Source organism: Xyrauchen texanus, chromosome 2 (genome assembly GCF_025860055.1).
Source record: "Xyrauchen texanus isolate HMW12.3.18 chromosome 2, RBS_HiC_50CHRs, whole genome shotgun sequence".
Classification (NCBI taxonomy): domain Eukaryota; kingdom Metazoa; phylum Chordata; class Actinopteri; order Cypriniformes; family Catostomidae; genus Xyrauchen; species Xyrauchen texanus.
The window spans coordinates 18077077-18103033 of NC_068277.1; the positions used below are offsets into that span (position 1 = coordinate 18077077).

At 39.6% G+C, this 25957-nt stretch overlaps 2 protein-coding genes across 2 annotated transcripts; both read right to left on the reverse strand.

The window, feature by feature from the left end:
- Nucleotides 1-44: 44 nt before the first annotated feature.
- trmt10a (tRNA methyltransferase 10A) lies at nucleotides 45-4418 on the reverse strand. The gene is made up of 8 exons (XM_052153508.1): nucleotides 4366-4418; nucleotides 2987-3167; nucleotides 2320-2482; nucleotides 1496-1567; nucleotides 1335-1409; nucleotides 1037-1186; nucleotides 726-831; nucleotides 45-584 (listed from the first exon to the last, which is right to left on the reverse strand). The coding sequence occupies exons 2-8, from the start codon at nucleotides 3151-3153 to the stop codon at nucleotides 310-312; spliced, it is 1008 nt and encodes a 335-aa protein (XP_052009468.1). The 5' UTR covers nucleotides 3154-3167; nucleotides 4366-4418; the 3' UTR covers nucleotides 45-309.
- Nucleotides 4419-9454: 5036 nt separating this feature from the next.
- Nucleotides 9455-24681, reverse strand: c2h4orf54 (chromosome 2 C4orf54 homolog). The gene is given in 3 exon segments (XM_052139288.1): nucleotides 9455-11849; nucleotides 19846-23529; nucleotides 23532-24681. Coding segments are annotated over 2 exon segments (4593 nt in total). The 5' UTR covers nucleotides 24460-24681; the 3' UTR covers nucleotides 9455-11849; nucleotides 19846-19864.
- Nucleotides 24682-25957: the final 1276 nt, after the last annotated feature.

Sequence of the window (25957 nt, forward strand, 5' to 3'; positions counted from 1 at the left end):
ACAGAAAAACAGCAATTGATCAACTAAGACCAGACAGGTTTATGGAACATACTCTGTAATATTATATTCATCTGTATTGATACATAAACAACAACAAAAAATTATGTTAGAGGCTGCAAAAGGGAAGCTGTCATTTATCCCAGTGTTCAAATTTGTTTTCAACAAAAACATCTTCACTCCAAACCTTTGCGTCCAAAGCATCTCATATCCAACAGAGACATCATCAAACTTAAAAAAAAAAAAAAAAAAGAAGTGATAATTTAAAACAATTGCCAATAGGACAAGACAGCATCAAGTAGTTGTATCCCTCTATGCTGTATTTCGCTCACTGGAATCAGATTGGTTTAGTACAGCTTGGAGTTCTTCCTGTTTGCTAGATGGTTGGTCCTTCGAGTCTGCTCTCTTTTCTGAGATTAGATGGCCTGAGTCAGAGTCTTGATCAGAGTCTTCCTCTTCCTCATCATTGCCCTGTCCAAACTTGTTCTCTTGGCCCACTGGTACAGCTCCCTTCCTCTGAGGCAGAACAGTAAAGAAAGCTTCCTGCCAGTCTTGTTTCTCCAGGAATGCCAGAATGATCTCAAAAACTAGAAACATACAAGCAAAATGGTCTCATAGCTTACATTTTTATATAAAAATTAGGCTTAATCTGTATCCTTCAGAAGTACCTTTTTTAACACATATGTATTGAGTACATGCGAGAAAGCATATACAGCAGGGTATCTCACCATGATTGACAGCCAGCACCTTACGGCTATTCATCTTGACAAAACTGCCCAGTGGAAGCTGAGCATGGGCAATGCCAAGTTCTTTGGCACGATCAAATGAGATTCCCTGTAATAAAGCATTTAAATTAACCAAAAACAATAGCTTTGGGGACGATTTTAATGACCCCTATGTGAAAATAAAGATGATGAACCAAGTCGGCTTTTCTTCAATTATTCATATCCATTCACTTATGAAAAGTTCTTAATTTCGAAACATTTAAAATCTAAAAGCAAAATTTCTCCTTTAGGTCTAATCCGAACAACCCACTCACCTTATGATGGTTGTGATCCACCAGGCCTCCAATCACATAGGCTTTTGCCTCATCCAGTTCTTGAAGCACATTTGGTGAATCGGAGGTGAGGTAGACTAGGTCCTCCTTGCTCATGATTTCATGAAATGGGTCAGGCTTGAAATGGACATCCTACATCACATTTCAAACACTACATCAAACAGCACCTAGCAACAGCACTGTGCAATTATATGTTGATATGGGCCACAAAAACAACCAAAACATAACTATTTAATACATGTATTCTTATTTATCAGTGTCATTTCAGATCTTACTATACCTTCCAGTTCACCCAGCCTTTGTTAATTTCATCCATGATTTGCTTTAACTGTCCGCCATGACTTGTGAGGTAAAACTGTAAAAAAAGAAAAGCACAAACAAATGTCATAGAAGCAAAGTTATTTTATTTTCACTGATAATCTATGTTATGGAAACACTTGCCTGTACAGGATGTAGAGTTCGTCTGTTCTCAGCATAGCACCTTTGAATCTGCTTGTGAAGTTTCTTTACATCCTACACAGCATAAAATAAAAATGCAAGCTTGATTCAGTCAGTACATTTAAATGCACTTTAAAAGTTTGATTTCAGTTGAACTAAAACAATCATTTGTCTTTTGAAAATGTCATGTAAATGCTTCTAGTCAGGCTAAAATCATATCAGTCCGATTTTTGTGAAGTTAGACTAACAGGTCTACATTAAGCGATTGTAGCTCAGCATCATCAATGCATCCATACAAAATATTTTCCCTCAAGATGGCAGACAATTTTATTTTTAGACATATTGTTTATTTTATGTCATATTGACATAGCACAGTAATGTTTATGCCCTGTCTCCTTAAAAGTAAAATTATGTTTATAAATCTAGTGGCCTTATATGCAATCATGTTGTATATAATAAAGTAACTGTAATCTGATTACACATTTTTTAAATAGAATTGAATCCAAGTACTTATTTTGCAATCAAATTACATTATCCAGATTGCATGTAATCTGTTAATACACAGCACTTGTGATGTCCATTGCCGGCACTCCCTCAGCTGACCTCCTAATTTATATCCTCCTATACTTGGACAGACAGAAAAAGACTGTAGATCGACTATGGAAAAACTCGCTGTAGCTCTATTGCAACTGCTCATGTAAGTGATTGAACTAGGTTGAATGAAATGTCTTCAAAGTGGTTCCCATGTTCATTTGCATTTTATGAAAATTTCCCATGCGTTTGCTTGACTTTTTACACACTGTTACAGATGTTGAAAATAAGTAGACCTTGAGCATCATGAGGGTATCAAAACTGCAGTCTATGACCAGTCTGAGAGAGCTGGGCTCTGCCGATCTGCGCAGACGCTTCTTTCCTGACAACTCCGCTCCATCGTCAGCCTGCGCTTGTCTCTCAAGTTTCCTCTGCTGTTTTCTCTCCTTACGCTTTTGTCTGCAGAACCATAGAAAAATTACATTTATTTAAAAAAAGAACTGTGACATGGCATGGCAGTCAATGCTCATTTGAAATAAAAATGTGTGTTGTTAATTAGGGTCACCTTCAGATTATTTGTTACCACTTGGATGTAAACAATGAACAAAATTTAAAGCTGAAGTGTGGAATTTCTGTGCCAAACGGAGTTGCAAAAGTAAACATCAAACAAACACATAGTCCCGCCTTTAAATTACACCATTGATTGCTGTGTCGCTTTGGGTATGTCATAGATTTACGAAATGTAGGATGGCAGGGGAAAATTAATTAATATCTATGAGGAAAGTGCTACCTGGTCGGTGAAATATTTAGGGTTAGGGTTGGGTCATAGTTCCAATGACCAATCAGGTATTGCTTGCCTCATGAATATAAATAACTCTTCCCCTAAATTTCTGAAATTTGCAGCTACCCAAACAACGGCATTATTATAGCGTCACAGAGACCGTGTTTATAGTTTGTGCTTACTTGCGAAGTTCTCTCTGTTCCTCCCACTGTTGGTTCTTGAGAAGTCTTTTTCTTTGCCTTTTAGACAGAGTTTCCCCTTCTTCAGTCTGTACCTTTTCATTTTCATGCTTTGTAGATTCATGGCTGCTCTCCTGCACTGCAGGTATATTGGCCATATCAGTGGCCATTTAATCTAAAGATCCTAGATTGTCAAGACATATAAAAAGAATGTTGAGGCTGGTTGGGTTGTTTAAAGGCTTTGTTTGATATAAAAAGTCTTTACTAAAGATGAATGGAATTTTTTTTTTTTTACAGGAAATACTTCCAATAACCCAGGCCACTTCAAAAAAAATTTACTTTATTCATTTCAACAAAGTTGGATAGTTTCAGAGACAAACTATGTAAAGGGCTGTCAAATAAATAAATAAATAAATGAGCTGACCATACTGCATTTTTGGCCATCGATTGATCATCGGCACGTTCAAACGATGCATTCAGCATTTCTGATCCAGGCATTTTCAAACTTTGACAGCATTTTTGGCACCATAAGCATGATTAACTGTTTGATTCTAACCATTTTGGGCATTATATGCACATAGTGTTAATCCACTTTATATGTGGATAGTTCACCCAAAAATGAAAATTTGGTGAGATACAGATCAATATCAAGTCATTTTGTACTATAAATTCTCCTCCCTGCCCAATAGGTGGAGATATGTGTGAAAACAAAAAAAGACTGGGAAAGAGAAAGTGGTGATTGACAGTAAAAAAAAGGACTTACATATTGATCTGTTACTCACTTACACCTACCTTATCACTTCTGAAGATATGGATTTAACAACTGGAGTCATATGGATTACTTTTATGTTGCTTATATGCGTTTGGAGCTTCGACATTTTGGTCACCATTCACTTGCATTGTATGGACCTACTGAGCTGCTATTCTTCTAAAAAAATCGTCGTTTGTGTTCAGCAGAAGCAAGAAAGTCATACACATCTGGGATGGCATGAGGGTGAGTAAATAATGAGAGATTTTTCATTTTTGACACCGTATAATGCACAGAAATGCTGTCTAAAAAGACTGCACACGAAGACTTTATGTCAGCTCTCCTTGCATTATCATACGCTTTAACAGTTATTGTTTTATGTAACGGAGTTAATTAACGCATAAATAACGCTTTGATTTTGTTAAATTGTTATGACTTATAATTAAATCTAGATTAACGTGAGGTATAGCTACATCTCATCAATACCTTTACAAGCATCAGCCTGGTTTTAGATTATATTAAAATAAGCAGAAAAGCAGGTGAGACCTATAAAACATAAGTTGTAAAACAGAACATATAATAATTGCTACTTCTAACTTTACTTTTAAAAAAAGAATACGAAAGAGTAAAGTACCTCTAAAATGCTGTCTTTGCAATAGTGCTGTCATCTCATGTGCTATTGTTTACTGCGTCATTTTAAAGCGACTCGTTCAGTGTGCTGAACTTGAATCGGAACGTCCTGAACTTATCGCCATGTTGGTGAGGGCAAAGTAACGTAATTTGAACCACTAGAAATTGTTTTCGGTATTTTAACCAATTCGTACGTTTTTACTGGCGTGCTGAAACTGTCATATGGTGTGGATCATCATATCATATCATATCATATCATATCATATCATATCATATCATATCATATCATATCATATCACACATTCTATATTTTCTTCTGTAAAGAAATCACATTATCATTTAGAATCAATTATTGTAGAAATAGTATCCAAAAAACTTGCACAAATGTACTCCTTGATGAACAAATTGAAATAAGCATCCAGGGGTAGCAATTAACCAAGTGATAGTCTATTGACAGTCTATAGTCACTGTCTATGACAAAATAAATAAATAAATAAATAAATTATAATGGCACACCCTATTTATATAAACAAAACATCTTAAAATGAACTTTGAATGCACAGCTCACCATTTGACCTTCTTTTATCACAGTGATGTTAACTCTTCTGCCTGGTTGAGAAGACCTACACTTACAAAACCAAAATATATGTGAATATATTGGAAAATATAATGTGATATATTAAATAATACATTTTCATATATGGGAATCGTCATGGTTACTGTGGTAACCTCCATTCCACGAGGGAGGGAACGAGACATTGTGCCGAATGAAGTGACACAAGGGGTCTTCCTTGGATGCCGAATCATTCCTCTGAACCTGAGAAAAGACCAATGTCAAGTTGGCAGACAGAATTTGCATGCCCCGCCCCGGACATGCTAGTCAGGATTTTGCACTGAGGAGCTGAGGAGGTATTGGGTGTTGCCTTGCCCACTGCTCTGCAGATGTCTGCTAGGGAGGTGCCATGGCTCAGTGCCCACGAGGACGCCACACTTCTAGTAGAGTGTGCTCGAGCCAGCAAGGGGGTGGGCATGGCCTGGGTGTAATAGGCTAAGGCAATAGCATCAACGACCCAGTGGGCTAACCTCTGTTTGGAGACGGCGTTCCCTTTCCGCCGTCCGCCAAAGCAGACAAAGAGCTGCTCAGAACATCTAAAGTTCTGCGTGCAGTCTAAATATGTACACAAAGCACGCACCGGATACAGCAACAAAAGGGCTGGGTTTGCCTCCTCCCGAGGCAGCGCTTGTAGGTTCATGACCTGGTCCCTGAAAGGGGTCGTAGAAACCTTGGGCACATAGCCCGGTCGGGGTCTCAGGATAACGTGAGAAATCCCGGACTGAACTCCAGGCAGGTTTCTCTGACAGAGAACGCTTGCAGGTCTCCAACCCTCTTAATGGAGGCTAACATGATCAGGAGGGCCGTCTTCAGGGAGAGGGCCTTGAGCTCGACTGAATCAAGCGGCTCAAAGGGGGCCTCTGAAGACCCGAGAGGATCCCAAGAGGGGAACAGGCTAGGCCGGGGAGGATTCAGTCTCCGGATGCCTTTCAGGAACCTGATTATCAAGTCGTACTTATCAAGGGACTTGCCATCTACTGCGTCATGGTGGGCTGCGATAGCAACTACATACACCTTCAAGGTGGAGGGGGACAGCCTCCACTCCAGCCTCTCCTGCAGGAATAGAAGCACTGACGAACTCTTTCCTTATATAGAGAAAAGAGTTCTCTGCAGGTCTTCGGCTTGGGAAGAACACCAATTCGCGAACAAGATCCACTTTAGGTTATAGAGTTGCCTGGTGGAGGGAGCTCTGGCTTGGTTGATCGTGTCTATGACAGCTAGTGGTAGATACACTAGATCCTCCGCATCCCGTCCAGGGGCCAGACGTGGAGGTTCCAGAGGTCTGGGTGCAGATGCCAGAGGGTGCCCCGTCCCTGAGAAAGAAGGTCCTTCCTCAGGGGAATCTTTTAGTGAGGGGCTGTGGGAGTTGTCTTGGGAGGCAAAGAGATCTATCTGTGCCTTTCCAAATCGGTCCCATATGAGCTGGACCACCTGGGGGTGGAGACTCCACTCTCCGCTGGGCAAAACCTATCACGAAGGGATATATTCAGGGATATGAGTGGCGAGCAGCGACTTGAGTCGCGGCTGGCTCCAAAGGAGGAGATGGCGGGCAAGTTGTGACATATGACGATAAGACATGCTTGACTCGGATTAGTGGGAGAAACTTCCATAGGGCAAGAATTACAGCCATCAACTCTAGGCATTTGATGTGCCAACGCTGCCGGGGTCCTTTCTGGGGCCAGCAGCAGCGTGCCCGTTGCACATGGTGCCCCAACCCTGTTGTGAGGCACCTGTGGATACCACGACACGTCTGGACACCTGCTGCAGGGGGCCTCTGGTCCACAGAAAGCAGAGGTCTGTCCAAGGGTTGAAAGTCTGACGACAGGAAGGGGTGATTGTCACACGGTGTGTGCCGTGGCGCCATGCCCATCTCGGGACTCGAGTCTGTAGCCAGTGCTGTAGCGGTCTCATATGCATCAACCTGAGCGGCGCGACCGTGGCTCAGGATGCTATATGCCCCAGGAGCCTCTAGAATTGTTTTAGAGGAACCGCTGTGCCCGAAGGGAGCCAGACTGACTGAACTGACTGATCGTGCTCACAGATGGATCGCAATGGCCCTATCCACCTGGGGGACTTCCGTGTACCCGTGGGCCACTCCGCAATCCAGGGTAGTGAGAGCGGACGAGCGAGGGTGTCGGTTACGGGCAGTGAAAGGTGCCCTCCACAACTGCGTCAGCTCGTCATGCACTTCCGGGAAGAATGGTACTGGGGTGGGGGCATGGCTGTGAGCGGCGCCGGGCGCCGAGGTACCAGTCGTCAAGCTGCGAAGGCTGTGGGGAAGACAGGGGGTCAGTCCAAGCCCACGCTCAAGGCAGCCCGGGAAAGCATGTCGGCCATCTGTGCGTCTGCCTCCGACTGAGAGGGCTGGCCCGAAGGCGGTAGCCCAGTAGAGTCTTCCGCGCCAGACGCCTGGACGCTCACCGATGCAGCGGTGATGTCATCATCCAAGCCCGGGGGCTCGAGGGAGAATGCTGGCTGGCCGTGAGGCGAGTCGCACTCATCCCGAGCCCGGACGGAAGCACGCAAGCGTGTCGGGGGGGCGGGTGGTTTGTGGGGATTTACCCGGCGAAACCGAGGCCGTCATCATCCCCATATCGCCTTCATCGCCAGCCGGGTCATCCTCAATCCCGTGGGAAAAAGGAGCGATGCGGGGGGCGGCTGAAGTGCCATTCACCTTCAGGAAGGAGAGTCGCGACTGCAATGTTGCCATCGCAGTGAGAACATGAACCATCCACAAACGCCGCCTCAGTGTGATCGCTACCCAGGCACACGAGGCAGAATCTGTGGCCGTCGTTCTTGGAGAGAAACTGACCGCATCCAGGAACAACACAGGGGCGGAAAGGCATCTAGAAAAAGACGTGTCCTTAAAAGGACGTTCAACGCCGCTGTGTATTGCTCTTTTGTGAGTGTAAAACTCAGACTTTTTTAGAGGAAATATAACTCTTTTAGGAGACACTCTTTTAAACAGAAAGAAAGGGCTGTCGAAGCGCCCAGGGGTGTGAACTGCACAGCGTGCAGAGAGAGAGACTCCTGCTGGAAATGCGCCATGCGGATCCAACAGCAATGCTTCTCGCTGGAACAGGAGTGAAACTCAGCTGCTTGCTGCACAACCATTCGGCTCCGAAGAAAAATTCTGACTGGCATTTGCTGCCCCGTTTCCCTTTATACCTGTATGGCCAGGGCGGGGCATGCAAATTCTGTCTACCAACTTGACATTGGCCTTTTCTCAGGTTCAGAGGTACGATTCGGCATCCATGGAAGACCCCTTGTATCCCTTCATTCGACACAACGTCGAGTGAGTGACAGAAGGGGAACTAGTGCTTATATTTTTCAATATTCTGCAAGATATGCACTATATATATATATATATATATATATATATATATATAATTATACATATGGATGTATATTACAGAATATATGTCTCTCAGATTTGTGTGTATATATATATATATATATATATATATATATATATATATATATATATATATATATATATATATATATATATTCAAATGTGTTTATACTCAATATGTATATATTTACAAATATATAATGACATTAATAGTCACATACTGTATATGGATATATATTACAGTCTATATTTCCTCAGAATTGTGTTCATATATTGCTCATACATATTCCCATATAAATGTGACTAGGCCTATATGTACAACATACATGTTAAAATATATTTAAGCACACACTACCATTTTTCATCACATGCACATCTATATATTATGAAGTGCATTATTGAATATAAAATGACATACATTACAATATATAAGGAAATATATGGTCATATATTTTTCAATATATTAAAAGCAAGTTTTATTCTCAGTGGAATATCCTCTCAATAAGCATTCCTAAAAAATATTGATATACATTGAAAACAAAGATGAAATGTACTGAATGAAAGCAAAATACAAACAAACAAAAAACAAAAAACAGATGTTAGTCTTAATTTAGAGCAATGCTGTCAGAGCAAGTCCCCTGAATAGTGTAATTGCTAATATGGAAGTTTACATACCCATTGCTTCATAAGAATGTGTGACAGCCTCTTAACTTGGATATCACCTTTCACATTAACACTTTGCAACACTCAATATTAGCATATGGAGTTGCTACTTTCTATATGTTCACTCTGTCATACTGCCATAGACTTTGAAGAGATTACTTTCAATAATTTCATATGGGGTACTTAATATTCTTCTGAGCTCCACTATGGAGGGTAAAAATACTTCTTATCACCAGCAGACAAACAGGCAGTGTTGGCAAATAGTCATAGGACTACGTAGGAGAGGTCTGTTGGAGTCATTCTTTTAATGCCATTGTGCTTAGTAAAAACAACTGATATGGACTCTAGTAAACACCCATCAGCAACGCCTGCTGAACAATTAGCAACAGGAGATTTATATTGGGTATTTTAAATTTAGCTGTAATGCTTGGAAAAGTGCATATTTATTGTGAAAGCTGCATTTTCAAAAACACACCAAAATTAATAAAGAACAAAATGGCAACAAAGCTTAGTGCAATTTCTGCATTTTAATATCATGTTTCCTGTAACTGAAAGACAATCAGAATGTCACTTTCTTTTACAATCCTTTGGTTTGAATCTCAGTCTTTATCCTTTCTCAGATGCTATATTACATATTTTCACCCAATTTGTCACCTACCCATCTTCACACATACCTCTAACCCTTATTACATAACCTTGACAAAATTTCAATCTTATAAAAATATAATGATCGACCCATAGCTCTTTCAGCAGTGTTACTTATAGCAACAAAATTACAGGAACATTCTATTTTTCAATGTCATTTTTATGACATCATGTCTCCTAATTACATCACTAGGAGCTTTTGCACAGACCATACAAAATCATCATAAAGCACAGACCAAACAAAAACATGTTCACATATTTACACTGATGTGATTTTGCATTTCACACATTTGATGTTGTTTTTCTAAAAAAACTTTTAGAAAATGTAGTTTTGTCACAGAATGTAATCCTCTGAATGGGGTAATTTGATTAAGCGGAAGACAACAGCACACCAAACTTTCTCAAAGACAGCTTCACGGACTGGCCAGCAGCTCCAACAGCTGAAATGATTAATTAATTCAAAAATTTACTATTACATTAATAATTAAAAAAAATAAACATCAATAATTCATCAATAAAGTAAGACAAAACAGAGGACCCAAATGTATTGCTTCTGTTATTAATATGTTCTGAAAAATGTCAATTATAAAGAACAGTGAAAAATATACTGTAGTTCTTTCTAAGGGTTGGGATATATATATATTTGCATTTCACTTGGATTTATTTGAGGTGTATGGATAATAAAATGAAATGTAATTGACCCATTTCAACTGATGCACTTTTGAAACATCAGCAAACATGTAATGATATAATAGGGATATCCACAAAAAAACACAATATACGATAGCTTGAATAGTTTCACTCTGAAAGCCAAATAAAAGAATTGAAAATAATCAAATAATTCATCTAGTTTTCATATAATTCCCTTAAGTATTTGCAAACAAATCCTTTGAAATTGAGGCAAAATTTACATTAATCCCTTTAAATTCACATGTGGGCAGTATGTTTGGATTGGCCATTTGACTCTGGGTTCCTCCCTGTGTTAGGCTGGATGCCTATGTAAAGTGTGCTATAGGATTTACCAGGTTCTGCATTCAAAATACATGAAATCTCTCCAAATACCTCTTGTTTCTTCTCCAGAAATCAATTCACCTGATCTTGATCTTTATCACTGCAGCCAAAAAAGATGGAACTGCAATACCAAATCAGAATGATTCGGTAAACACATCTCTCAAACACTCATACCACTACTGGTACTGAAAGATAATAGAGGAGGACTATCCCCTAAAACATCCCATTCACCACATTATCCACACTATATTGAGTGTTCTGTGGTGGTGTATTTAATACCAGCAGAAAACAACAACTGTAAAAAATGACAAAAATATACAATATAAAATTGTAATGCTATCTATCCATTTAGTTCAAAAAACACCTCTGAAGGAAGAGTGTTGAAAATCAAGGTCAGGAGATGAACTTCAGTCAAAGAAACAGGGATACCAGCAGAATTTCTTTTTTGTTAGTTTTTTTGTACAGAACTTGTTAAAAGTCTCGACAACACTATAAGTGTTAAAGTTAAAAGGAATAGATTACCCAAAAATGTTGTTCCAAACCCATACAACTTTCTTTACAGTGTGGAACACAAAGGGACAATTTAACAGTTGAAGTGCTTATTTAAAGTGGGGCAATGCACAATAAAATAATGAACCAAATAATTCCCCCAAAGTCTTAAAAGTGAGTTTGCAGATTATGGGCATTATTCATGAAACACAAGCATGCATTCAGACGTACACTGTCGCATTCATTTCAATGGGAAAATTTAAGGAAGAATGGTTTTTCATATGATTTACATTTAAATGAATTCTGCTCATGTTTCACAAATGTTGAAAAATAAGAAAGAGAATTTCTGTATTTCATTAGTCTGACTCATAACATACATTAACATTATGCTGAAGGTGCTACAAGTTTTTTTTTTTTACAGAAACCTACAGTATATGCATATGGGTTTAGCTACCCTCAAAAAATTTCCAACCACTTTCATAACAATATGAAGGCAGAAAATCAGTTTTACAACACAAAATGAAACAAGTGGGATAAACAATGAGAAGAAACATAGAGCCACAAATAATATTTGGAGAAGATTGGCCGATTAAATTATTCCGATGACTGTTCGTGATGAAGGAGATCATGATTCCAAAAGACAGTGAATAAGTGTCGTAAAAATGGAACAAACTGGACAGCAAATCAGTGAAAAGTCGATGGCATATGACTCCTGTGTAAAACAAAACAAGTATAATATTAGAAACTGAGAACTTGTGCATTATATAAATAAATTTTTAATCATCAGCAAACTGGTAATTTATTCAGATAATACCCCAAATCAAGCATGATCGTGAACCATCCATTAATTGCTCTTAGCTGGGTTATTGGTCATGAAAAGTTTACAGTTCTGGCGTCTCGCATTACTCTCTGTGCTGCCTGACAGCACGTCACACGATTTGTTTATATAGTAACCCTTAGCCAAGGTTTGGCCCACCTCTGGGTCTTTCCCTTCAACATAAGGTTGTCCTATAAAAGGTGACCCCTCAACGCCCCAAACGTCTCAGGACGAACCTTGATGTCTAGCAGCAGCTGGTCCACACTGTATCAGCACAAACACATGCCACAAACTGGCTAATCTTTCTCTCCTCCCACGACTATGCCAACAATGCCACGACTCTTCCCTTCTGCCCATGAAGTGTGGACAGAGGCCATGCCACACTCTGCTCTGTATAGATATTATCATATGATATGATATCATATATCAAATATCATATCATATCACAGATATACAGAAGCTTAAAGGAATATACCAGGTTCAATATAAGTTAAGCTCTATTGATAACATTTGTGGCATAATGTTGATTACCCAACAAAATCATTTTGAATCGTCCCTCCTTAAAAACAATTAAAAAATCAAGGTTACAGTGAGGGTCTTACAGTAGAAGTTAATAAACTTGTACAACTTCATCATGTGCAAATTCCCAGATGTGTAATGCAGAAGTAAAACACGAGTTGTTAAGGACATGCTTATTAATATTATGCCCTTACCCAAACCCCTTATTTAAACTTAACTGATCAGTAGAAAGTGTAAACATGATAGGAAGCTGTTGTGTGTGAAAGAAGCAAGTAATTGTTGAGTTTTAGATGGCAATGATGCCCAGTGATGTCATTGGCTGTACTGAAAGTCGTGAAAGAGTGTTGGGCTAATCCGTAAATGTAAAAATACTATTTCAAAAGTATATCCACAAGACGTATGAGTGTTCACATGATATTAATGGGATAAAATTGCATAATAAGCTTTTCTGTATAAAGTTATATCCAATTTTACAACTTCGTTGCCATGACGATGTAAAAAAACAAACCCCAAAACTATAAAACAACTATAAAAATGACGATTTAAATAACTTAACAGCTCAAATAATACGTGTTTTAACAGAAGAATTAGTGTAAGTGCTTTTATTCAATTCAATTTCTGCATTTAAACCGTCTAAACACCTAGTTCAAACCCCTCTTAAGAATAATTTGTGTGAATTCTCTCCTCCAAAGTATATTTTCACTATCATAATATTTTTGTTATAGCACTTGAGTAAACAAGTGAACACAATCAAACCACACTGGCAAACATTATTGCAAGGGCCAACTATATTATGAAGGCAGATTTTTAGATACATTTTTAAATGTGTTCTTAGGATAAAGGTATTTCTTCCTGAGAAATAATGGTGAATGTTCAGTTTAAAACAGTCACATTGGTGCAAAACATGTAATGAGTTCCAAGTTTAACTCTATTATGCAACTGATATGAGATGTATAACAAATGCTTAACTTTAAAGACAACATGAAATGACATTCGCAAAGCATCTAACTTCAGTAATATCACATATTTCATGCTGAAACCAAAAATTAAGCAGGAAATAATGCAGAGTGGTAGTTTATCCATGGGGATATGATTGGATCATGGCTGTCAGACTGTGATTTTAATATAGTTTTTTCCTGTGCACATGCTTTGCTATGTCAGGAGGCTATTTTACACTAAAAGAAATAGCTCTTTGGCTGAATTTGATTAAATTGTGGACAGTAATTTCACGTGAGTTTTTTTTTACTTAAAATTACTATGTTATCTCAACACATTTACATTTACATTTATTCATTTGGCAGACGCTTTTATCCAAAGCGACTTACAAAAGAGGAAGAACATCAGCGAATCATCTTAGGGAGACAGTGGTACAAAAAGTGCCATATTACAAAGTTTCACTATCATCATAATAGTATACAAAACAGATTTAAGTGCAACAAGAAATGTAAATATATATATATATATATATATATATATATATATATATATATATATATATATATATATTATTTATTTATTTATTTATTTATTTTTTTTTTTAGTGACCGGTTAAGTGCTTTTGGAAAAGATGTGTTTTTAGCCGTTTTTGAAGATAGAGAGTGAGTTAGCTTCCGGATTGAGTTGGGAAGGTCATTCCACCACCGTGGTATGATAAAACTGAAAGTCTGGGAAAGTGTTTTGGTGCCTCTTTGTTTTGGTACGACAAGGCGACGTTCCTTAGCCGACCGCAGGCTTCTGGTGGGAACGTAGCTCTGCATAAATGTTTTTAGGTATGCTGGAGCAGACCCAGTGACTGTTTTATATGCCAGCATCAGGGCCTTGAATTTAAAACGTGCATGAACCGGCAGCCAGTGGAGAGAGACAAAGAGTGGTGTAACATGTGCTCTCTTAGGTTCATTAAAGACCAGACGTGCTGCTGCATTCTGGATCATTTGGAGAGGTCTAATAGCACATGCAGGAAGGCCTGCAATGAGAGCGTTACAGTAGTCCAGTCTAGTTATGACAAGGGACTGAATGAGCAGTTGTGTGGCATGTACAGAGAGGAAGGGTCTTATCTTCCTGATATTGTAGAGTGTAAATCTACAAGATCTTGCAGTTTTTGAAATGTGGTCTGTGAAATTTAGCTCATCATCAATGGTTACCCCTAGATTTCTGACCGTTTTGGAAGGCGAAACTGTAGTTGGACCCAGCTGCACGGTGATGCTGTGTTCAACAGCCGGGTTGGCTGGAAAGACAAGGAGTTCGGTCATGGCAGGGTTGAGTTGAAGGTGGTGTTCCTTCATCCAGGCCGAGATGTCTGCCAGACAGGCAGCGATTTGAACGGTCACTGTGGTGTCGTTGGGCTGGAAAGACAAGTAGAGTTGCGTGTCATCAGCGTAGCTGTGGTAAGAGAAACCATGTGACTGGATGATGGGTCCCAGTGATGTTGTGTATATGGAGAAGAGAAGTGGCCCAAGCACTGATCCCTGAGGTACCCCAGTAAGTAACTTGTGTGGCTTGGATACTTCCCCTCTCCATGCTTCCTCAAAGGACCTTTCTAGATCAACACAAACACTTTTTGTAGAAAGAACCTTTTTGAATTGGGTAAACCCAACAAAATTAGGCATGTTTTTGGCTGGTACAACGCACGCCCGGTCCGCAATCAGCCTGATGGGGGCGCGAAAGGGATAAAGGCGGCCGGTGACGACGATTCGAGAGAGAGAGAGAATTACAGGCAGCTACTCTGTGTGTTTATGTTGGTGTGTTTTTTTGGTTCAGTTTATGATTAAACTATTATTTATATTGCCAAGCCAGTTCTCGCCTCCTCCTTTCCCTTATACCCCCTTATATTGGTGCCGAAACCTGGGAAGGAGGAGGGATGCCTGTCGCAGAGTCCTCGACACTGCCATCCACCCAGGGGAGTTCCGCTGCCATCTGCCGGGAGACTGAGTAGCCCAACCGGGAGAACTGGCAGCAGGGTTGCCATCAGGTTACTGTAAAATTAACAGCTAGATACTGTTTTTACAGCTACAGTATACAACTGTAATTCAGCAGCATGTAGCTGTCAAATTACATACTATCTACTGTTGTTGAAATTAACAGCTAAGTTCCCAGCATGCACTGCAGCAAGAAGAAATTACTTAGATTACTTAGATTATTTACTGGTTTATTTTGACATTGTTTTTGTTGCCGTCTAAGTTACTTGTATTTTAATGTTCAGCTTTTACTTTTTTACATAAAAGGATGTTTGTTCATTTTCACCATTGTTGCGTTCTGTATGCAGAGAGTTGATATCTGTGTGTGTTTTGTCAACATGTAATATGCTGTAAGTTCAAAAACATCAAACACTCATCTTGCTAAAATCATTTTGCTGAAATATCCTTTACTGTTTTAGCTTTCATGTGTAATGCATCACTATTGCCATATATAGTGCCAGTAGGATCAAATACTCTGTCTGATCTTAGGTTTTGTCTTCCAAGTTGCACAGTTCAACATCTTGTGTTTTACTTAAACAAAAATTCACTGGCTGGAGGAACATAATATAGTAAAAAAGAAGGTCTAAGTTTCCAGCTCAAGAGAACACGAATCACCATGACGGTGACTTCTAACAAAAACAACTATTGTTAACAAAACAACAACACTAATTAAACTAAGACTTCTATTAAGTCTGAATAAAAAAACTTTGTTCATGTTTTTTTTGTAGCCCCAAAGAATTGCCAAAGCATATGTACTTATTCAAGTGCAAAAACTTATGGGTATTTCTCTTAGGGGTGTTATTTTACTGTATACACTGTTCAATCCTGGCAACATTGTACATTTCATATGTACATTGCTTCAAAGCTTGATTTTTTTTTTTTCATTTAACTTCTCATTAGACAGAAAAGTGAAGGATGATTTGAGATAAAGAACAGAGTTGGTCAGAAACATCATGAACACTAATCATGTGCCACAAACTAACATTTTCATGGGGGGTTTTAAAATATACATTTCAAAATGTCACTAGCTTTCGCCAAGATGATTTCATGATTTTAAATGTTAATTTCCCCCTAATGCCTTGCATACAACAGCTATTTACCATAAAATGAGTTAGTTAACAGTGAGCCTCTTGATCTCCCAGAATGTAACATTTTTAACAGCAAACTATTATATTTAAGAATCACTGTAAGTTGCTGTAAGTAAGTTTACAGCAATTGTTTTCAGTGTACCTGTCCTCATCGGTTGCTCAAGCTCCACTGTTTAACATAATGGTAACCCTTAAAACTCCATCATAACAGAAACGCAACTAAATCGAAATATAACAATCCATTAAACAATAACAGGTATTCCCCTTTATATTCTTGCACAAAAACACATAAAATAAAACCTAATTTTAACATTTACTCTCCATATCGAGTCCCATGGATAGCACGCTGGGAAATGGAAATCCCCTGCCCAGTTTCATCAATGCTACATTAACATCACAAAAAAGTATTCATTCATGTAGTCCCAACTCAAATGGATTAACTAAACTTCTTAAATGGATAGAATGCAATTAAATCAAGTTGTGACAAAATGTTCTAGAATTTGGTGGATTTAGTTATTTTTAATTAACTAACTTAAAAAAGCAGCAATCCTTTTATTTTTGTTTAATTTGATGAATATAAGACACTATAAGAAAGTCTTCGATCATATTACCTTGGAAAGTACGATATAGCAATATAGTGAACACCATATATTCACCCATTCTGTACAATAAGTGTTGCGAAGTGACTCTAAACCCAACACTCCAAAATAGTTGGAGGCTATTAGCTTGCAGCTTCCAACAGTTTTGAAAGGACCACCCCATATTTAGATTCTCATTGGTTAATTCACTCAAGAATATCCTGCGCTTGTTTCCTTTTTATTTTTCCCATGGTTAGTGTTTTCTGTCTTTTATCAAGATGCCTTCTTTGTTGACAAATTCTCTGGACTAGACTGGGAGTTATTTGTAGTGACATGATTTTTAAAAAATATTTAGTTTTTGTATTTTTAGATGCCAAGACCAACTACACGTTAAATTCAACAGTTGGCTGAAGTAAATAAGATGGCACCATTTTCTGCCTTAATCTGTTTTTCACGTTCTGAAATTTGGTAAGTTGTTTTACAAATTCAATTTAGACTGAAGTAATGGAAATAAATTATTTTATTGAGGTTAAAGCTTACATAAACTATAAACCAATTTTTATGTTTTTATGAATTTTTATGAATTTAATGTAACTGAAATGTTAAAGTGCATTTGAATATTATCATCAATGCCGCATTAATACAGTATTGTAACCAGCATAATTAATTTAGTCACTATTGTCACTATTGGTTTATCCAAACACTTTATAGCCAGGCCCTGCCAGAAAAAAATTCTGACAAACCTCTAAAATAAAGCTAACACAAATATTTTACTTTTTCTGTTAGGATCTTAATGATGCAGGCCTCTTAAACATTTCAGTGGGACTCCACAGCCTTGAGGATAATGTATCCCAAAACCCGGGACTTCCTCAGCTGAACCCCTCAAGAGTAGGGGTTATCCTGGAGGGCAGTCTTGTCACTGATGACCTGAATAACCTACCTCAGGCAATGTGTCTCTTGTTTGGGCTAACTTATGCATTGCACTTGGAGTACCCAAAGTGCATGAAAACCCATTTAACTTTATTCAGCAGGTCATGTTAAACCTGGGTAAAAGTGAGCTACCGTCCAAATTTCAAAACCTGAAAAGTCAACGTGCTGAGGAAGACACATTTATAATTATTGCTCAACTGTTCTTAATGTTCCTGTTTTGTTATGTGGCACAATTAGACTGCAGTGATATATTTAAACAATCTGCTAGTGCTATTTTTGTTTAGTGTTCCATCTGGTCAGAAATGTAGTTTCTCAATCTTGAATCTGATGTATTTTGCAGTTGAATCCATCATTATATTTACCCTGCTAAAGATGTAGGTTAAAATATATATATATATATATATATATAAAATGTAGAATGTTGTAATGCAAAGTCTTAATATAAATATGTGTAATTGACCAGTATGGGCTGCTGCTAAATATTTTACACTGTTAGAATGTAGGATAATATTAGAAAAGAATAAACTCACACTAATGCCTTTTTTTCCACTTTCAGTGTTCAAATGTGGATCTAGATCTGGTTTACCATATATTCACATTAAGCAACAATGTAAACATTTTGTTGATCTATCATCTCTTAATAAAAAATGTAAAAGGCATTGTTTTTTTGTGTTTATTAATCAAGTTAAATAATTAAATAAAGTTTTCATGACTTAAACATTTATTATAAATACAATAAAGAAAATTAAATACCACAGGAAAAATGTATTAATTGTTAAATAGGTGAGAAGCAGGGATGATTTTACAGCAAGTTTTGAGTACTAATAAATTGTATTTTAGTAGAAAAAACTTAAATCTTTACTTCCAGTCCAAACTTTAAACTTAAACTTTTCAGTTGATTCTACTCAAATAGATCTGTGTTTGTTTACTATGCATTACTTACAATTTTTAAGGCAATCGGTTGCCTTAAATTATTTATGTACAATCAACTTATCTGGGTTTACAGTGCAGAGGTAAGAGCTGTACTAGTTTTGTTACTCTGGTATCTGGTTTGTAAGTGGACACCTATTTGTTTTGCAACCTCTATTCCTCTCCAAGTGACATTTTAATATATTAATCTTAATCTTATTACTGCTGACTAATGATGGAAAGCCATTCAAGTTAATCCGCATAGGAATGACTTACAAGTTTGGTCCTACACCTACAGTATCATGATATGATATGTAGAAGATATGTTAGAAAACTAGTGTTTTAGATTATGGAAATCTTACATTACCCACACAATAACAATCAGACATATTTGCCATAGTGTTAATCTACACACATGCTTGCTGAGATAGAACAGTCATTTCTAAATTCCAAATACTGATATTCATTTTTAGCATAAGTTCCGATAAATCATTTCTGAGATATGATGGAAGATAGTATGTACTGTAAATCAGATTGATTTTGAAACACAGAAACATTAAGTAATATATACTTATTTATTTACACTGACAATATAAGTGCAGTTATTGTTATAATAAGGCAGTATTTTCCAAAAAAATAGTGTTTAGTAAGTGTGCTCTTTGGAAATGTGGATTTGAACTTGGGAATGGTATAGTAGGGAAACTGGCATTATTTGTACTGTAAGGTTGTAGATTTCCCATATTCAATTCTTATAAAATCTGATTATTTCAGCATTTTATTGTCAACCTATCAAAAACATAAATTTTAACTTAATACAGCCAACTCTTTCAAAATTATTATTTGTTTGATTTACATTTTTTTCACAATGAATGCAAATATCATGAAAAAATAAATAAACAATAATACCACTTACACTGTATTTGTGTGGGGTTTTACCTATGCTCCACCACAAAGCTCATGGTAGTACCATCAAAGGAGGGGGGTGCAATTATCCTTGGCCCTTGCTGAGAGGTGATGCTGATGACAGGCTGCTTGCTGATGGCTAGCCTGCTGGTGGTGACGTGTTGAGCAACAGTGGTTGTTTGCGATGACTTTCCATATGGCATATAATAAGGACTCTCCATGTAAGCTACATCCTCCTGCTGTCCCATGTGTGAATGGGATCTGTCCCCATCATCTGCCTCTGACTGCATAGAGAGCTGGGACTGCATGGTGCAGGTGGGGATCATTGTGGTTGGCATGTATCCTGGGTAAAACATGTAGGTATGTCCATAAGCTCCTGGGCTGAGGGCGAGGGGGGATATTGGCAGGGGGACGGGGGTCATGGGAGGCTTTTGCGGTATGGGGACATCCACATACTGCCCAGTCTCTGGATCAAAGAGACGTTTGGTGGCTGGCTGGACTGGAGAGTCCACCAGGTAGAAGTTTCCTGTAGTGGGATCCAAAAGCATCTTTTTTTGGGTATGCTGGAAGTGTTCTATTGGGACTGGGGAAGGTTGAACTGTAGGGGAGAAGCAAATGACTTGAGGCTGAGCAGCTTCCATTGTAATAGGCAGGGGTGTATGGTAAATAGTGGCAGTAGGGGTATCTGGGGACTGTGTTTCCATAACAAAAGATGATCGTTTGGGGAACTGATGGCTCTCTTTGTGAGTGAGGTAAGGTGCTGGACTTGAAGTTTGGGTTTTACCTCCTGTGGCTGGGATTGTATAAACTGCTGTTTTCGCTAATGCAGCAGTGGTTGGCTTTATGGCCAAAGTAGTGTGAGGCTTCACGGGTATGGTTAGATAGTTCTCTGCATCTGCTGTGGCTGCTGTGTCTGCTGTGGCAGTGAACTGTAAAGGCGCAAGCTCAGCTTCACTGCTATTTTGCCTCTTCTGCTCCTCCATCACTCGTTTTGCCTTAGATATCTTCAAAGACACTGGTAATTTCTGAGATTTTGGTGTCACACCCTTGGAACTAAGAGATGCTGGTGATGAAACATGTGTTTGTGTTGCCCTAATGGAACTTGTGGCTAAAGGTTTCTGACTGTGACTCAGGGTTATATTCTTACAGGGCGTTCCTGTTGGCTGCATGAGCGCTTTAGGACCATTTCTCTCATCCTGGGTGATAGGAGTGGTTGATGACATCGGTGTGTCCTTTTCGTCTTTTTTGGCTGGCATCTCAGTATGGGTTGATGGAGGCCTAGCGGATATTTTTTCTGGGATTGAATCTCGTCTCACAAACTTCTCCATGTTTGTTGTGGGAACCGAACTGACGCTTTCCTGCTCCTCAACAGCACCGCCATGTTCCTCACTGGCAATAAGCGAAAGCAAGTGGCTATCTGTTACTGGCCGTGGATCTGTTTTTCTCTTCCATTCATTCTTGTCGAAAACATACAACTGCTCCATTGTTTTGACAGCAGCTTGCAGTTTCTCCAAAGCAGCCTGATTGGCCATCTTGGGTTCAGCTATCCTCTCGCCCACGTCACTCGTTTTATCTTGCCTCCTTGTGCTTGTCTCATTTTTTAATCCAGGTGGCACATCTTGGTTTGAGTTACTTTGAGGTGCTTTGACTAAAGGAAGTCTGTTGACTTGATTCTGGATCGTTGTACTCTCGTTTTTGGCGCCCTCTACATGAATTTGAGGAGATGATCTGTCAGACTCATATGTATCCTCGGGAAATCTTCGCTTAGCAGGGTCTATTAAATTTCCTGATTGCTTCACATTGCTATTTGTATTCACGGACTGGCATTTAATCACAATGGGCGAGAGAGAGGCCGAGTTCAGATATGGGCTCGGCTTTAATACCTTGTGCTCTCCGTCTGAGCAACACTTGCTATCTAAAGACACATTGTGGTACGAACTCTTAACCAATTTACGCACGTCTCTAACCTGGTGAATAGGTGTCTGCAGCTTACCCTTGTTATCTCTAATGTCTCTGACAATGAAGTGTGGTACTTTGTCAGTCGACTCACCCTTAAATGTTGCAGCGAGCGCGTGGCATCTGGTGTCATCAGATGTCTTCATCAGGCTCGCGGCATTACAGCCTATATTGGGAGTCAGCAGCTTTGATATATTGAACGGGCCACTTTTGTTATCCCTTACGCTCCGCAAACTTATTTTAATTTCAGGTGACTTCGATGTGACAGCCCTGGGCGTATTGTCTGTAACATATAGAGTGTTTGAGTGTCTCATACCTCCACTGTCTCCTTCGTTGCGCATGGAATAACTCATGTTCGGCGGCGGTTTCTTCGGTTCCTTCTCACCGGACGGAAGTTGGATACTTGGCACAAACAAATGTGACATTTTAGTATTCTTGCTTGTCGCCGGATCGATGTATGCGTTCGTTTCCCTCGGACACCGGTCAGTCGGTGGCAGTTTCCCTTCAGGAGTTTTATCGTTTTTATGTTCCTTTTGAAACTCTAGCTCGCCGTCCCTCCAGGATCTGAATGCGCTATTTTGGCTTCGATGCAGCGTGCTTTTGGATGCTTCGAATGCTCCTTTTTTAGTATCGAACGCTGCTTCATTTGGCTCTAAAATCATTTCTGATGCACAAGTCAAAGTCTCTTCTTTGCGACTGTCGTCTTTGGCATCGCTTGAATTGCTGTCCACTATATCCCCCAGTTCATCTACGCAAACGATGGTGTGGTCCGAGTCGGCCTCGGAGAATTTCGAGTTTTGCCTTTGCAGCCCTTTGGAATTTTTCTTTGTCATTTTTTCCTTCTGCACCTCGTGTTCGTGCGTCGCAAAACACGGTGAGTGCGCGTGGTGGGTCTCGCATATCTCGCCCCTCTCCATTTTGCGCTCCTGCTCAAACTGCATTTTCTTCGAAATGACATTTTTTAGGAGACTCGATGCGAATATTGCTTTCTTGTGCGCGTCTTCCATGGTTTCCCCTGCATTGCAAGGTCTCTTGCTAGCCTCACACCCCTGAGGGCTTGGCAAGGTGTCTGTAACTTCATCTGTGGAACGTGATCCTTCAGCATTATGCACAGATTTCGCACGCCTTTCGTTTCCAGACTGGTCGGATTTGACATTACATCGAAAATTTAATGTTTCCGTCAGTCTTATGACCCCACTTTGACCCTGGGCAAACTTCCCCATGAGCTCTATTTTCTTTGTTGTCGATGAAGCGTTTTTATGGCCAACTAAACTGCCGTTCAGAGCAAATATCTCGACTGGAGGCGCTCTCATACTTGTCAATGTCAACCCCGTTATCCCCTTACAGTCTCTCTTTTTTGCAAAATGGAAATTAGATGTTGTGTCTTCATGGGCTACTAAATTTTGATCTCGTCCCTTGGACATGTTTACATTGCCATACTTGAGGTCAACAAACGTGGACCACCGGTTTATTCCCAGTCCATGCTCTGATGCGGAGGACTCGCTGGAGGTACTGAAATTGATGGTATCGAAATAAGGGTATGCCAAACTTTTGAACGCTTTAGCAGTGAGGTTACGCACCTCTTTATCGGCGTCATCCAACTCGCTCACTGCGCTGGATGTGCCGCTGGAATACTCGTTCACATCTTTGCTTTTCAGTTTGCGGCCAAAGTGCAGGCGCCCCGGCAAAGCAATGAAGCACTTGGCGTTATCACTGACTTTGCCCCTCTTTCCATTCCCCCTTTCAAAACATGGCGACTTGAGTCTCCTGAAGGTTTGCCATGATCTTGGATGTTACTTGGCTCATTTATAGCGCGGGAAGTGGCTTTGATTGACAGGTGAATCTGCCCTGCTGTATTTTGATTTTTTGACAGGCTCTCATCTGAGCTGGCACATTTGTCCGCGTCACAGAGATTGCTTTTAGGCTTACTACTGACAACTGCTCCGCTCGTACTAGACAGCGCCTGGTTGCTTTTCATACCTGCCTCTTTTGCGCCTATCGTTTCATCACTGTCAAAAAACGCGTAATCGACAAACGAGTAGACCTGGTGATCATCTTCGATATCCCAGCTGGATCCCGTCTCAAAGTCGTAATCCACATCATGGTCCAACTCCAAAAGCTGGATTTCGTGGGTTGTGATGTAATGAGACTCATCTTCGTACATTTCTGGCGTGCCATGATCTGAAAGCACCACAGTAACCTCATCGTCCGACTCACTATTGCCTGCGCTTTGTGTCTCCGATTGTTCTTGGGGGTCTCGCTCTGTCACCTTAGCAGGGGATTCGACACATTCCGTGTAGTTCTTATTGATCTGAGGTACTTCCGAAGTTGCTGTTTCAAAAGAGCTGGACTTCTCCACACACTCCTCTTGTTTGGCATGATTGATTTTGTCAGTGGTCGGATTAGAGGGCACCTGGTTATCCTCGCCTTGGAGTTGCGCGTTTGAATCTTTCATGATACTTTTAATTATTGCCAGTGGACTCCTGTCGCCAGTGAATGTCACGTTTACTGTTTTTGTATCGTCTAATTTCAACTCCAGCAAGTCGTTCAAATCGACATAATTCATATCGTCCTGTGCAGCTATCAGGTGCAAATCCCTGTTGGAAAGCAAATTCTTGAACGAATCCGTGTCTTCTCGGTAAACGAGTGTTTTTTCCGATGCTGCCATTGGCTTTGTTGGTGATGAAGCTGTAGTTGTAAAAGCGCGTGCGTTTTAGTAGAGACACCAGTCCCCAAGAATCCCTACTGCACTCCTTGTTGTCCAATCCTAGTGGAGTTGTGGCTCTGAGCTGCCTTTCTCACCCACAGTTGTTAGTGTGGCACTTGAGAACGTCATTTAACAGGCGCGCGTGCGGAGACTTCTGCGCGTGGTGGGGTGCGCAAATGCTACTCTCACGTTAAATATCGGAAAGCTAATATCAGAAACAACACAGCTGACTTTCTTCGAGGGAATGTCGCGAATATTCTTGTAATGATACGATGTCAGGCGTTTATTTGAACACAAATCCACAACACAGCCTGCTGTGTTGCGCCCTGACACTTAAAATGCATATGACTGCAAATTTAGAGCCGGTGACGAAATGCGAAAACGGCTATTTTAGAGCGAGGATGTTATGTTCAGCGTGTTTTGTTACATACTGCAGACAAGGCTGGCTCCCCGGCACAACATGTGTGCTAAATATGAATCCTTCTTAAGCTTCTCGCTCAACAATGTGCGATTTTGAAGTGTCACAGCCTTAACAAAAGAAATATGTCACAGCCATATAATCACTCTTAATCATGTGACACTCTAACTTGAGAATTACAGCATGCCAAATGTATGAGAGGGATTTTGTTCTGTCAACGGCATAAGAGTTTTATCTAGAACTCCTCTATAGGCACAGTCCTGTGGGCATTATGAATAGAGAATATGTTCCTCTGCCAACGTAAACCGGTTTGTATCTTAGAATTCAGTCTATTTACGATACGTTACGACTTTTATTTTCTTTGTTTTATAATGTTCCAAAAAAAAAAAAAAAAAAAACATCATTTGTTTTAATTCCCCCGCTCTGTGGAAGGGTAAAACATTTTCGTGCAGAAACATCTTTTTTGGAGCAAGATCAGGACCACCGATGTGGACAGCTCCTTGGTATTAGACAATGCGTCATTTGATTGTGGCTCTAAAAGCAGGGTAAGAATTAGTGGTTTGTTAGGAATCGGTCTTCCCATCCTTTAATCCCCCTTTCAATAACATTAAAGTTAGATAAGTTAGTCAGAGCGCGTATTTTTACCTGACGCTCTCTGAGGAGGTATTAGTGCGCTGCTCTACGCGCTTTTCAGTAATAGGCAGTGCTGTCATTTGACACGGTTTGATTTGAATAATGATACAAAATAAAAGATGGACTTGTATAGTGGTGCGGCTATCCTTATGATGACTCTCCATAGACATAATGCTTTTTATGCAGTACGAAGATTATATCCCCTAACCCTACACCTAAATCTAACCCATGCAAAAAACATTCTGTATGTTTACATACAAAACAAAACAAAACATAGTTTATTATGTTTTTTAAGAAATTTGAATTATGGGGACACTGAATGTCCTCATAAACCACATTTACAGTCCTCGTAAACACACATATACACAGTCTATGACAAAATGTAAAGGAATGTTCTGGGTTTAATAT